At 42.9% G+C, this 15945-nt stretch overlaps 1 protein-coding gene across 3 annotated transcripts in view; it reads left to right on the top strand.

The window, feature by feature from the left end:
* The window catches only part of TMEM132B (transmembrane protein 132B), a 528943-nt gene that overhangs the window by 195075 nt on the left and 317923 nt on the right, over positions 1-15945 (top strand). For all 3 annotated transcript variants that reach the window (XM_054527734.2, XM_009248394.4, XM_054527735.2), the window contains one exon: positions 3421-4312. In XM_054527734.2, coding sequence (XP_054383709.1) covers positions 3421-4312 — 892 coding nt within the window. The remainder of the gene's footprint in view (positions 1-3420; positions 4313-15945) is intronic.

Genomic DNA, 15945 nt, shown 5'->3' on the forward strand with positions numbered 1-15945 from the left:
GTTTGAGGACAGAATAAGGCTCTGGTAGCTGACGTTTATGGCTTTCCATATACACTTTCAGACAAAATTTGTATTGCATTTTGCTTGAGTTATGGTGGGACAGGAGTGTGAACCTTACACTGCTATTTCAGATAAAATGGAGGCTTTGGCTACAATAAAGAAGAGAAGGTGCAGCTTTACATTTCTTGTAAATCAATTTTTGAGAGGTATAAAATACCTTCTTAAAAGATGAAACAACCAATCTACAGTGAAAACAGAGCATATTAAAGTTTGCATTTATTTTAATTTCCTTTTCCATATTTGTAAATAAATCAGAATTTAAGCCTTACCTTGGACTTCCCCTAAATTTTACAAGAAGTAAAATTCAAGCCACTCACTTCCAAGTCTGGTGTGCCTGCTTAGCCCAGCTGAAAGATATTGTCATGCTGTACAAAGCAGATGTTCCCTGCTGACGGTGTTCCTGTTGCCAAGTAATTCATGAGCAAATTCACCTGAATTTCACTTCCTGGTTTGGAGAGGGGAAATAAACCAACGACAAAAAGCACTAATTTAAATTTCATCTGGAGAGGTGCTTCTGCATTGCTTGACATTGTCAAAATACAGATTGCCCCTTGGTGGCGGCAGCAGCTAAAACTTTCCTTTGGATAAGGCTAATTCTTCAAAATCATTTCTCCCTCCTCTATCTTTTGATCCAAATCCTGCCAAGCCTGTATGGACATCATTCTGGAGGAAACCCAGGTCTATACTATGGAAGGGACTGTATCGTGTGTTTAAATAGATTTGAGATAATTTGAAGGAAGTTATGAGGTCGTTTTCAATTAACATATTGTAAGTGTTTTCTCTTGACACTACAGATTTGTTGAAGTCATGGTTTTGATGGCAGTTTAATGTCGCACACATAGTGTGGTTTTAATCACTTATTTAATCATTTCCTTAATGACGGGTTTTTGGGCTGCTTCCAGTGTGTTGCTGTTATAAATCATGCTTGCGATAAACATACTTGCACATTAATCTCCTTCCTGATCTCTTGATTATTTCCTTAGAACAAATTCCTAGGTGAATTCCTGGGATGGGCATTTTTAAGGATCTTAATGCCCAATTTCTGAATTGCTTTCTGAATGTTAGCCGTGTCCTCCAGATCTTCCGATTGGCTGAACATAGTCTCTAGTTCCTTGGGGCAGAAATCATGACTGCATTGTCCCTGTAATATTTTTACATGCCACAATGCTGGAAAGATAATAAGTGAATAATAAGTATATTTAGATAAGTAATTGGAGGAATGAATAAGTAATTACCCTGCTGGAGTAATGAATCTAACAAGGGACTGGCCACGTTGATGACATTTGAGGAGAACTTGCTTTCTGGACGCCTTCTTAGAAAAAGGATGCATCAGCCCCTACGTGGGCTGTATCTTTTTCACAATCTAATTACAATTTTGTCACTCTCTAGAAAAGGAAAGCTCACCAAGGACAGCCCCAAACAGGCCAAAAAGTGTTTAAAGCAATAGAAGCTATATTTTGTAGAATTTGTAATGGCTGCAGAAAAACATGTCACCAGGAGCCAGAGAGAATGGAGTGGGATTTCTCTGCTGTTTCCTCCTCTGGGATGCTGCATTTTAAGCACCATGGTCAGGTGCCATTTCTTCTTGCACTGGTTGGAAAACCAGACTCCAGTGGTGGAGGTTCATTTTAGGGCAAAAGAAAAAAAAACTCTGTCTGTCCTTGGCCTGCTTTGCTGACCCTGGTTCCTGGTGGGCTGTCTTCACTTTGAAAAGGCCTGTTGGGTCTTTGCTGCCTGTGTTTTCCCATTTGAAAGAAACATGCTAAGAAACACACATACATGTATGTACTCATGTGTACATGTTTATGTATATGTGCTGTGTGTTTTAATTAACAAAATAATACATGGTTGTAACAAATTAAAAGAAAGTAGAAACATAAATGGTAAAAAGCAATAACTTTCTCCTTTGGGTTCTATAGACACAAACATAAATATATACATTTACATATACGTATGTAGAATTTTAAAACTTTACCAAAAGGATCAAATATGACACATTTGATTTTTGTTTTTTTTTACACTTAATTTTTTTTTATCCTTAATGTCATATTGTGGCCGTCTTTTCAAGTATGTTTATATAGCTCTACCTCATTTTTAAAAATAGTTTCATATTATTTCACTGTAAAATGTTGAGTTTCCTGTTGACCAAGCTATTGAACGTGGATTAAAATAATAATTGTGGGTGAATATTGACAGCACATTTCTGTGTGCCAGCATTGTTCTAAGTGCTTTATTTTATTTTATTTTGTTTTTTCTTGAGAAAGGATTTTGTTTTGTCGCCCAGATTGGAGTGCAGTGGTGCAATCCTAGCTCACTGCAATCTCCGCCTCTTGGGTTCAAGATCCTCCTGCCTCAACCTCCCAAGTAGTTGGGACTACAGGCACGTGCCACCATGCCTGGATAATTTTTGTGTTTTTTTTTTGTAGAGACAGGGTCTCACTGTTTTGCTTAGGCTGGTTTTGAACTCTTGGGGTCAAGCGACCCACCTGCCTTGGCTTCCCAATGTGCTGGGATTACAGGTGTGAGCCACCACACCTGGCTGTGCTTTGTACTTATTAACTCATTAATCCTTGCAGCAACCCAGTAAGGCAGAATTCATGTTTATGTCCTACTTTATGTGAGGACATTTGTGGCACCGAGAGGCTAAGTAACTTGGTGAAGGTTGCTCAGTTAGGAAGTGGCAAAGCCAGGATTCAAATCCAGCCATCCGGCTCAGCACATACGCTCTTAAGTTTGTTTGTTTGCAATTCTAAATGATACTGTGGTGAACATCCTTGTAGACAGATAAACCTGTGTGCATTCTCATTGGTATTTCAGAAGGAGAGATTTCTAGAAGTAGGCAAGTTGAGCGGTAGCTTCACTATCTTTTCAATAACAATTGTAGAGATATCATCATGTCCACGTAGATTGCACTTATAGAAGTGATAGAGAGCAGCATAAGTATCAAAGTAATAAGGTACCAACATGTCACATACAATGGTGCAATGCCTGATTGGTAGACTTGGTAGGTACGCAACCTTTTGTCTGTGGGGTAGATGAACAACGTTGACCATGATCTTTTGAGTTTATGATTTTGCACAAGCAGCAGAAGCAATGTTTTCCCTCTAGAGAGATAACTGTTCAGCCCCAGGACTATTGGATCGGTGGTAAATGGGGTTCCTTCCCACTCTGTACTGTCTTTTTGGGAAGATCCTGAAGACCATACTTTATATAATTACAGGGCTTTCACTGTGATGAGACCTGGGGGAGAAATAGTGGCCAGTGGGCGGTTTGTTGGGGAGATGGGTGGAGACTGCACTGCATTTATTTCATTACATCTCAGAACACGGTTTTATTCTTTTGCTTTCCTTTCTTGTGCAGTGACAGAGAGTCGAGGGATTGTGGATAGCCTGCAGAAGTTTTCCTCGCTCCCTGCTTACCTCCCCACGAACTTGCACATCTCCAATGCAGAGGAGTCCTTTTTCCTTAAAGAAGCCAACCAAGACCTCACAAGGAACTCCAGTCTGCAGGCCCGGGTGGAGCCTTTCTTCATCTACCGAGCCAGGACACCCCCTATTATCAATGCCAGCTATGGCCCATTTTCAGTGGAGAAGATAATCCCCCAGGAGCTCCTGTTGACATCTACAGCTTTTGGAAACATGGACAAATTTCCCTTCAACTGGAAATTGAAATCCCACATCCTCGACAGCTCCATCTATTCCAACAGACCCAAAGTGCAGACCTTGTTTTATGTCACTGGCATGGGCTGGGATGACAGCGACCTTACGGAAGATCTACCCTGTGTCAAGATGTTTGCTTTCCCTGAGGCCAGGGAAGTGGCGGCCAGCTGTCGGCTGCAAGGGGCCCCAGGGCTGTGTGTGGCTGAGCTGGAGCTGCTGCCCGAGTGGTTCAGCTCAGGCCTGGACCTGGAGCCAGAGGAGGAGATCCCAGCCCTGCTCGGGGGCACCGCGATGGAGCTCTTCTTCACGCTCTACCCAGCTGACAAGGCTGGCCAGTGTCCTCTGGAGGAGGAAGGCAAGTGGGAGAACAATATCCACTCAGGCCTGGAGAGCCCCCAGCAAGCATTTCCAGCCCGAGAGAGGATTGGGAGTGTGGTGGTCTACCCAACCCAAGATGATCTGAAGTGGTCCCTGGTGAGCTTGGACGAGAATGTGGTCATCTCGGTACCTCTGAATCTAGTCCGGGAAGGGGACACGGCCACCTTTTTGGTCTCTCTGACCAGTAGCTCTGTGGCAGACCAGTTCACTCTTAGGTAAGAGGCTTTGCCAGGTGGGATGGAACAGAAGCCAACTCTTGGTAATCAATGAATTGTCAATTAATAAAATGGGTGTTGATCGTTTGCTGACTTGTCAAAAATGAATACAGCTGGTCATTAAAGTGGTGAAAACAGATTTTATTCAGTAACTACGGACAGTAGGTAAAAGAGCTGAGCTTCATTACAATTTGTGCAGAGGTGATGTGTGTGTTTTAAAGGGAGGATGAGGGATGGGGAAGAATGGAGTCTCCATAGAGCCAGAGAAGCGACGTAGTACAAAGGGTTGGGCAATGTGAGTGCAATGAGGCCAGCTGCGTCTGCTGGCTGGCAGTTATCAAAGTTAGGATTTTATCTTCCCACAGAGGCTGCGAGACAGAGGCATTGTCCTTGCTGATGATTCTGTTTCAGAAGAATGGCTCTCAGGTGCTTGGGAGGATGCTTCTTAGTTGCAAGAGACAGATATTCACAATTGTAAGCCCTTTCTCATAAATGCTGTAGGAAAGGGAGGTCAGGGGCCTATCATCAGGTGTGCATTGGCTGGAACAAACAGGAAATTTCCCTGGCCATGCTGAGCTTTCTTAAGCAGGTACTATAAGAGGTGCAAAAGTGATCCTAGGGAGCTAGTCTTATGCTGCTAGAAGCCATATTAGAGTTTGGTCAAGTTTTTTAGTGGGGGGGTTTGGATGGAGTTGTCATGTGCTGAGAGTTCTGCAGTTCTCAGTATCCAGTGTAGTGAGAGATTCAAAACATGAAATAGAGACCCACACAAGACAATAGACCAGGGGTCAGAAAACTTCTGGAAAGGGCCACATGGTAAAAAGACATCATGGGCCATGTGGTCTCTCTGGTGATGTCTCAACTCTGCTGTTGCACCATGCAAGCAGCCATAAATGAATGGGCATGGCTGGGTTCCAATAAAACTTTAGTTACGAAAACAGAAGGTTGAATTTAGCCCAGGGGTCATGGTTTGCCAACCCCTGCAATACATGATCATGTTGAAGCTTGAGTAGTAGAGACCCTAAAGTCTACAGGAATTCACAGATGAGAGTTGTGTGTGTTGCAGTGGGCAGAGAATTTTTCATTTTGAGCTAGATCTTGAAGGATGAGTGGAATATGGGGGCAGAAAGAGAAACAGTTCAAAATTGGGGGAAACAAAGTCCAGCCAAGAGACTGAGACAACATAAGTATATTAAAAGCAAGAATTTAATATAAAGAACCATAAACTATATATAAAGAAATGTTAACTAGGTAATTGAAAAGTCAAGAAGGCAATACTGAGGTACTAGGGAAGAGGCAGCTGTAGAAAGCGGCTATCATCCCTTCAGCTGGGAGAATAAGGAAAGAAGTTAAAAGTTTCAAAAACTTGGAGCTTGGAGCAGGGACCCTGTAGAGCAGCAACTAAAACCCCTGAGAAGAGGGCACAGCCTGTGCTGGTGTCACCAGGGCTAGGAGTCATAAAACTGGTTCTTCAGTAGTTGGAAATACTGCAAACTGGATTCATCTGCTATTATGGAAGTGAATTGCAGCTGCTGTCATGAAGCAGCAAGGCTGGGTGCCACTCATCAGAACAAGAAGCAAATAGGAAGCCAATGGAAAGAGGAGAAAATTCCTTCTCCCACCTTCCACCTGCCAGTCTCCCTCTAGCACCCCCTGTTGACAGAACAAAACAAGGATCCTGCTGCCATCTGTATTTTCTGAAGCCTCCCCCAAGTAAATCTGTTGTGAAACCAGGATTAAATACAACTGTTCTAGAACTCTGCGTTCTAGACTGTGAGGTTCAAGTGCTTCTTCTTCAGGAAGGCTTTTAAGGCTCTCACATGATAGTCTGGCCCTATCCCTGCCCTGTTTGATGTGTCAGGCAGAATCCTACAATGCTGCATATCAGTGGAAACCTTGTAAATGAATTCCAACTTCTAAATATATGAAAGAGCTTTCTAAGACAATTTCTTTCTCTGCAGTAAATAATTCTTTGTTAAAATGAGTCAGCAGCCTCTATCTGTATGATCAAGATTTGGTTTTAGGATTGCTAAAAGTAGGGGACTTCTGTGTGCTGGGGGGGGCAAGCCTGTCTTTTCCTAATTTTGCTCACAAAAATAGATATCAGCAGGAGACAGTGGTGGCTTTACCATATACCAGCTGTGTGCCCTTTGGCTAGTCACTTAATGTCTCTGGACCTTAGTTTTCCCATTGATATGATAGGGATAGTGATGAAATCTATCTCCTGGGGTGGTGGTAAAGATTAAATAATTATTAAATTATTAAAGTTCTTAGAACAATGCCTAGCAAATTGTGAGTCCTCAGTGAATGTTAGCCTATGGTTGTTTCCCTGGCATTCAGGAACTGGGCATATAAATTCCAACATAAGTGAACCTTGCTTTACAGATGCAAATGAGAAATGGGGAATTCATTGTGAGTCTAGCGTGCTCCTTCCAATCCTGACTGAGGCTGATCATGCCTTTTTGGAGTTGTGCTTATTCAGATGCCCACCAACAGGATTCCAAGGCTCTGGCAGATCCCAAGTAGGTTTTGTAGCCTGGAAGAAGCCAAGATTCTACTTGGAGCCTCTTGATTTAGCCTGTGGCTGTTACTGATTCAAAACTTGGTGTGGACTGAGCCCTGTGCTAGTCACTCCACTGGAAGGGGTGGGGTGGTCTAAAACCAGTTCTTGGCTGTCATAGAAACTAGAGAAGCCTGAAATCCAACCCCACAGAGATTCTTTTAGTATAAGGCAGTATCATAAGGCAGTATCATATGCTTGCTGTAGACCAAGAATGGCCAAGGGATGGCTTCACTGCCCCTGCCTCTCAGCACTCCCTCTACCATGGCAGACATTACCAATCAACTGCAGTACTTCAGCACTCCCTCTGCCATGGCAGACATTACCAATCAACTGCAGCACTTCAGCACTCCCTCTGCCATGGAGGACATTGAGCCCACCCCTTCAGGCAGCCCCTATCACTGCTGTGGGGGGTTGGCATATAAGACTAAACCTATTTGCTACTTCTGATATAGAAATAATATTTTGGATGAGAAGTTAAAGGAAAAGGAGGGCAGATGGTCTGGTGGTCAGCAAAGCCTTGGAGTCTGGCTGGGAAAGGCATTTCAGGCCAGGCAGTGGCATACACAGCATTAGCTGACATTCATTGAGACTTAGAATGGTTCAGCCCATGTGGTAAGTCCATTACATGACTTAACTGATTAAACTCTGTCAACAGATAACTGAAAGAGGCAAGTACTATTATTATTCCCATTTTTTTGAGGCACAGAGAAGTTAAGTAGCGTGTCCAGGGTCACACAGGTAGGGAGTGGTTGGTGTGAACCCCTGTGATCTGACCCTAGAGCTTGTGCCCTTCATCCCCCACAGCTCACTGCCTCTAACAGACAAGGAGGGGCACCAGCCACACCCCCAGCTGTGTGTGGCCCAGTCAGGCCAGAGCTAAGGGTTAATTTAGGGAATAGGAGATTCATTTAGGGATGAGACTAGAAGAGGACTCAACATCCAGACTGTAGAAAGCCTTAGAGTATTATCTTCTTGGTAAGTAGAAACCCCTCAGGTATTTTTCTTTTTTCCCCAAGAAGTTAATTTTAGAGCCGAAATGCACTTTAATTCTGACTTGGCCTTGAAAAATCAAGCAATGAACTGTCAGCCTCCTGGAAATAGCATCCTTGGGGCCTTTGGAATTTGGATTGTGAGTCTGCAGCCCTCCAGCAGCCTCTTCCTTTAGGGAACCCACTAAGATTTTAGATTCTTGGCTTTGGAGTTAAAGCGACAGGAGAGGGAGAGGACCAGAGGAGGAAGTTCAGCCAAAGGATGTTCTCAAATTCCCAAATCTTTGTTTAAACTTTAGTTGTGGGGCCTTGATACTTACTTAAAGGAAAAACATGTACTCAACAGTTTGTAAAACTGGTGGCAGTAGCCAAATTCAGCCCATAGAGGTGTGCCTTATTTAGCCCACCTGGCATTCTTTAAAATATTTAAGAGAGTTACCAACTTCTAACAATTGGGAGATTTTATATACCATTTTCTTTGAAAATTTTGAAGATTTAGCAACTTAGAACTAGCTGGTTGTAGTTCACCCGCTTTAGATGCATCATAAACTGTCTAATTCACCCCAGTCCCCGCCACTCCCTTTTGTCTCACACCTGGCCCATTTCACTCGCATATGTCACCCGTGTGGCTCCTGAGGGTATTTGAATTTTGAAACCCTGATTCAGTACTGGGATAAAAAAGGATGCAATGCTAAAAAGGGAGTTTAGATTTTCATCTATAAAGGCAGGCATTGCCAATTCATTGTGCGTGTTTGTGGGAGTCAGAAGTGACCAGTGGGTGCATCACAGGAAGTGAAACCACCCTCCATTATTGCTGGCATTATAGAGTGAATTAGTTACTTCATGTAAAGCACTTACAAGAGTGCCTGGCACACTGTGGGCACACCAATAGTCTTTTATGCTATAATTAATATGTATTAATTGATACTGTTAATTCATACTTTTAAATTATCATGTGTACTTGTCCCAGGTTCTGCATTTACCCTTTCTGTACATTCCCTCACTGTGTTATCACAGCCAGCATACAAGGTAAGTACTAGTCACGTCCATGTTATGGATATGGAAACTGCGACTCTGAGAGGTGAGCGGTTACCTGTCTGAGGTCATGCATTGGGGAAATGGTGGAATTGGGGTGCAGGGCTGCATGTGTGAGTTGAGAGCCCCCACTTTAAAACACTCTTCTGGGCTCTTCTGCTTGTCTGGTTGGGGACTGATCTTTATTCACTATTAAAGCTCTCTGGGTCAGCATTTAGATTACTTATTAAGCTTTATTTGATGGCCAGAGAAAAATGCATTGAGGTTGTGAAAATAAATGAAGACCACCCAAATGAGAACAAACAGAGGAATATTTACTCAGAGCTTACCGTGTCAGCGGGGGTTGGCCACCAGCACTTGCACTGGCAGAGACTCAAAGGCAGGCAGGGGAATGAGAAAGCTTCAGGTGTGCTTGGATTGGAGGGTTTTGGCTTGGAGGAGCTGGAGGCAGGGTAGCTAGAAGCAGACATTTTATGTGATGGGCTTGGGAGCACATTTGGCTTTCTCTGGTTGGCCCGGAGTTGGAAGCAGAGGCAGAAAAGAGAAGAGCTGGGAGTCATTGACCAGGCTCTGACTATTCTAGGCTGATTGCTGCAGAGGTTGTGGTTTGACTTCCAAGATCAGAGTTGTATTGTTAAATGTTGTCTGGCCATGGTCCATTTGTATATTCAGTCTCTCGAAATAAGATACTTGTCTTAGGCCTAAGGAAATGTGTTATTTCCCAGCGTAACTGATTGTCTGTTTTAATCATGTCTCTTATGAATGAAATGTGACACATTTCATTCTGGCTTAGATGAGGACCCAGATCAAAGCGTGAATGTGCACAAAATTTGCTGAGATCTAATTTCAGAGCTGGAGACACATGGAAAAGAAACAGATGTGTACCATTCCACGTGCCATGCTGCTATTTCAGACTGCACATTGTAGAGGGGCCCGTTTGAACAAAAATTAAATCGGTGATTCTCTAATACCAAGATAGATTCTGTGCAGCATTAGCATGTACATCTCACCCGTGCTGTGAAAAAACCTTTCAGCAAAGGGTCATAAAGTGGGGTTTGGAGGGGGCTGGGGGCTGATGGCAGGGAAGTGCTAGGCTGGAGTTGGGGTACGTCTTTGCTACCCTTCCAGGAAAGTTTGAAATATGAAATTCTGCACCCTCCAAATATAATATCTCTGGGGCTGAGCGAGGTCCTGGGAAGCTTTATCTCTGACTTATTAAAATAGGGTTTTCTCAGCTCACACAGAGAGCCTCCTGGGCTGACCTTTCCGCCCCTTCGACAGTGGAGCCCAGTGGTTAAGAATGTGAACTCTGAAGCCAGAGTGTCTGGGTTTGAATTCTGACTCTGCCACATAACCAGCTGTGTGACTTTGGGAAAGTTACTTAACTTCTCTGTGCCACATTTTCCCAATCTGTAAGTGGGGACAGTTTATGCTTTAAGTGACTATTTATGAAGTGTCAACTTTGTGGTCAGGTCAGACTCTTCCTTTAACTTGGAACCCACCTTCCTCCTGGGTGTTCAGGCCAAACACCCAGTAACCAGGATTGATTCTCCCCATTTTCTGACACTCCACAGCTGAGTCATCAGTAAATTCTGGAGTTCTTCCTCTGAAATATATAGACTCTATCTACCTCCACTGCTATGACCCAGGTCTAAGCCAGCATCCCCTCCTGGCTGGACATCCACAGGAGCCCCTTTGAGGTCTCCCTGCCTCCATTTTTGCCCCAGTAGTCTGTTCTGGAGTTAAGGCTCAGGTCGCCATGTTGCCTACAAGGCCCTGCATGGTCTGGACCTGTTATCTCCCATGACTTTTCCTCTCCCCACTCAGCAACAGCCGTGCTGGCCCACCCGCTTTTTGGTCTTTAGGCATGCTCCCACCCAGGGCCTCTGCACTGGCTTCAATAACTCACCCTCAGCTTCCTACTTAATCCTGCACCCCCTGCCCCGCTGGGCCCCTTGCCCTGTCCTGATTTTTTGACCTACTTTATTTGTGTTAACGACATGAGATATCATTGTTTATTGTCTGCTTTTCCTGCTAGCAAGTCATCTCCATAAGGGCAGGGACCTTTGGCTCCCATATTTTTGATGTATCTTAAGGATCTAGAACATTGTCTACCACATAGTAAGTGCTCAATAAATACTTGTTGAATGAATGAATGTATCCTAGGTATTGTGAGGCATTGTTCCCAGATAAAGGGAACAATGGCAATGAATGAATGAATGGTCAAGATTGTATGAATTCATGATGTAAATAAGTAACAATTTCATAAATATTGAAAGTTAGGACACATAGGGGATGCAATTCTGGCAAAAGTTTCCTCCTACCTGTAATGTGATTACTGATTCGTCACCTCTAATCATACGGTGGGCTATGCCAGTGTATCCTAAACTTGAGTAATTCGTACGCTGTCTTTGAGTTTTTCTGGTCATATCAGATACCACCATGTGCCACCTTCATAAGTTAAATCATGTACCTGTGCCTTCTGTGCAGTTTTTATTTACTCTTTGTCTTCAAATCACTTTTTAAAACTCATATGAATGCATTTAAAAAGGAAACCTAATATCTGGTACCATAAATGGAAACTAATATTACTTGTTAACATGAAAGGGTATTATAAAAATAAATTAACATAAAATAGCAACAACAAAAAACAATGCCATTAATTTCTAAGTAGGCACCATCACCTGCCGAAGGCCAGGGACCTGTGGCCTGGTCTCTGTGGAAGAAGAAGCGCATGTGCTATGGAGAGGCCAGGGCCACACTGAGTCACCACTGGGAGTCATCAGAGGCTTAAAAGAGACCTTGATGGGGATGTTTGTCTCCCTCCAGGACTTGATGTTATTTAAGGCCACACCTGTGCATCAGAACCGTCTGCAGACCCAGGACCCATGTCACTCCCTGGGAAACCTGGCTGATGTTGACTTTCTTATCCATGAGAAGACAATGCAGCCTTAGTTGCACCCCAGGCATTACCTGCTAGTTAGCCTCAGTCTCCCCCATCCCTGGGTTGGAGGCAGAAATCTGTTGGGTGCATTCTCCCGGTGCCCTGGAGGCTGCCAGCTCTATGTAGTGGTCTTTGATTGTACAAGTGTTTTGTGGTTGCCTATTGTATGTGGCATATCTTTGGTTTGCCCTTCTAATTTCCTTCTTTCTTTTGAAATCAAGCACCCATGCTCCCATCCCTAATCAAGTTCACACTCTCTATGTGGGGAGACAGCAAACACACAAATAAATAGAAACACACACAATTAAAACCCATGCTAAGGAAACCACAGTATGTAAGACATTTTCATTTTGTTTTACTTCTTTTAAAATTTTTTAGCTTTTTACTTTGGAATCCTTTTAGACTTATGGAAAAGTCTAAAACTTCCGTTTTCCTTAATGCTAGTATATTATGTAACCACAATACAAATATCAAAACTAGGACATTAATGTTGGTATATTGTCATTTAACAGACATTCTTAAAAATTGCCAGCTGTCCCACTGGTATCCTTTTTCTGCTCCAGGAACCCCACAGCACAGGGTTGTTACATCTTGCTTGTCTCCTTCATTCGGTTTTTTACACTTCGTTTTATATTTTTTTTCTATGACTTTAACACTTTTAAAGACTGCTGGCCAGTTATTTTTGAGAAAGTTCCTCAATTTGGGTCTGTCTGGTGTTTTCTCATGATTGGATTGAGGATGTACCTATTTGGCCAGAATACCAGTGAAGTGGACTGTCCTCCTCAGTGCACCATATCAGGAGGTACCTGATGTGTCTTCTCAGCAGTGATGGTTAAGTTGGTGTCTGCCCCGTTTCTCCACTGTAAAGTTGCTGTTTCCCCCTTTGTAGTTAGTAATAATAACACCTGGGAAGATTCTTTGAGATTACACATTTATCTTGTTTTGCATCATCCTTTTGCTCATAACTTTTGGCATCTATTGATGATTCTTGTTTCAAATGCAGTAATTTCTAAGTGAATGACTTAGAAGTGAATATTGTAGAAGAATCTTGGCTCTTCCTGATCACTTCTTATTTGAATTTATTTTGTGAGGCAAAGGAGCAAACATAAAAGCCATGTTTGCTCATTTCTACTTGCCAGCATAATTTCACAAAACTCCTGACTCCATAATGATGTGCAGCTCTCCGGAAGGATGCTTTAAAGACAAAACAGGATTGAGCACGTGGCCCCCACATCTCTTGCTTGAATCACTGCATTTCTTAATAGATAAATGATCCTACTTCTTGCCTTTTCCTGCACATAAGATAGTACCTGACAAGGTGAATGTTTATGCTTCTACAATCTATAACCAGATGTGCTTAGTAATCTCTAACCAGATGTATTCCTACACCCAATACAATTAATAAAAATTATGCAAATATATATTGCGATTTTATTAGTTATATTTTTTCCAATCTATAATATACTTTAACACTGTTAAATATGTACCACTATATGTAATCTATAATATTCTTATAACAATCCTGTTAAGATGTTATATTGGCTACAAAAAAGACGATGTCAAAAAAACCCTAGATCATATTAGTAAAAAAAAAGATATGATCCAAATAGTATTTTCTGATAAATAGACAAATATACACTCTGGGCTCAGTGCTCATTCCTTATGGTTACAACTAAAGACCATGAGCTTCCTAAAAAAATAGCCTCCCTAACTACACAAGACAATCAACACTGATTTTATAAATACCAGACAGTTGATTGATGAACAAAAGAGAAAACTTGTAAGAAAAATAACAAATGTAAAAAGCCATGTTTGGTCATTTCTACTTGCCAGCAGAAGTTCACGAAACTCCCGACTCTGTGATGACTTACAACTTTTGGGAAAAATACTTTAAAAACAAAACAAGGCCAGGCGCAGTAGTTCACGCCTGTAATCCCAGCACTTTGGGAGGCCAAGGCAGGCGGATCCTGAGGTCAAGAGATTGAGACTATCCTGGCCAACATGGTGAAACCCCGTCTCTACTAAAGATACAAAAATTAGCTGGGCGTGGTGGCACGTGCCTGTAGTCCCAGCTACTTGGGAGGCTGAGGCAGGAGAATCACTTGAACCCAGGAGGCGGAGGTTGCAGTGAGCTGAGATCGTGCCACTGTACACCAGCCTGGCGACAGAGCAAGACTCCGTCTCAAAACAAAACAAAACAAAAGAAAACAAAACAAAACAAAATAGAACACATGGCTCCCACATCTCTTGCCTGAGTCACTACATTTTTTAACAGATAAATAATCCTAGTTCTCGTCTTTTCCTACATGTAAGATGACGTCTGACAAAGGGATTTTACTTCTGCAATCTATAACCAGATAAACTTTAATAATCTATAACCTGATTTACTCTTACACCCCAAACCTTGATGTAATTTTACACACACTGAACCTCTACAATCTATATATAAGTTATAAAGTAAAACACTGTTTCAAAATAGTCTGAAACAACCTCTCCAAGAGACTGCTCCTAGACGATGGTCTACAATAAGACTGTAAATGAAACTAATTTTAATTCCTTAAAAACTTAATTTTTTTCTTTAGTCAACAATATGAAGAGGTGAACTGGTAGCAATTAGACATCACATTAGACATCGTTAGACTTTTGCTGCCTGGTGCTGAAATGAAGGAAGGTGGTCTGTGTGCTCAGGGGGTCTGGAAGGCTTTGAGGAAACAGACATTCTTGACCTGGAGCATTAACTAGCAATGCAAGGTATGGTGTAAGTACCTGAGGAAGTGCTGTGGGTAGGAAGTGACGTCAGGTTAAGGTCATTAGTGCAGTCCACGAGGGTAAATCAGGGCAGGCCTCCTGGAGGAGGAGACTGTGGAGAATGGGCAGGTTTTGGATCAATTAAAGGAAAATAGGAGAGGGTGTGTGGGTAGGGCAGTATGATCAAAGACTCTGGTATGCCTAGAAAGCTCTCGAGAGGCAAGTTTTCTGAGTGATTAGAATCAGTGAGGCTTGGGGTCAAATCTCAACTCCCCTCCTTACTGGCTATGAGACCTTGCACATGTCACTCCACCTCTCTGAGCCTTGCCTTCCTCTCCTGTACAGTGAGAGTAGTAATAGCACCAGTCTTTTGGGCTGTGAAGAGTAAATGAGATAAGGAAGCTACCAAGCCTAGCGCCTGGGAGCAATTTGACTGTGATCCTTGGTGCCAGTCTTAGTGGTGTCTAAGTGGATTCTGGAAGCTGCCTCAAGGACACACTACAGCGACACGCCTGCTGCCCAGCCTACCCTCAGCAGCGGCTCCCACCCCCTATGCACCTGTCACATGCAGGGCTTCCTGTGAGGTTCTTATGTACGTTGTCATCACTCATCCTCAGGACAGCTCTGGAAATGACCGGTTCCTCCATTTAGAGATGAAGAAACAGGCTCAGAAATGCTAAGTCACTTGCCTAAGGGTCACACGGCCAGAAAGTGACAGAACCAGGACCCCAACCCAGATCAGCCCACTTCAAAGCTCATGCCTCTCTCATGATCCCCCATTTCAAAGGTTAATAATCTTAATGCTTAGTTTTTATATTTGAAAAACAGCCACCTATTTGAGGAACATTCCCCATGTGGCAACAAAAATTCGGGCTTTATTAGTCTCTTTTCCGAATAAAACTCAGATTTCCCTTGAGGAAAGTGTGCAGAGACACAGATGCTCTGAAATCTGCAACCTTGGAGCCCAGATCAAGTCGAGAGCTAAGAGCTTAGATTTTGGTAGAGCTTGGAAATGAGGACAAGTGAGTGTTTCCCAAGCCAACTGTCACCTGCACATTGTGCTTAGCTGACACTAGTTCCAAATGTTATCTGCTGCATTTAGGGAGCCTGTTTCCATTAACAAGAACATGGTGCTTACCCCCCAAATCTGCCTTGTTTTCTCTCCCAATTGCATTGGAGTCTGTGAGCTCTGATGGAGGCTGGTAAGAAGTGAGTGTAAATTTCAGATGCTTGAAGAGCCTGTGCACAAAAGTAGATTTTTACCTGAGCTGATTACTTTATCTCAGATCACAACTTTGGAAAATGGGAGTGTACCTAGATTATGGTGGTGGCCAATAACTTAGTGAACACTTAG

The sequence above is a fragment of the Pongo abelii genome, chromosome 10 (genome assembly GCF_028885655.2).
Source record: "Pongo abelii isolate AG06213 chromosome 10, NHGRI_mPonAbe1-v2.0_pri, whole genome shotgun sequence".
NCBI classification, from domain to species: domain Eukaryota; kingdom Metazoa; phylum Chordata; class Mammalia; order Primates; family Hominidae; genus Pongo; species Pongo abelii.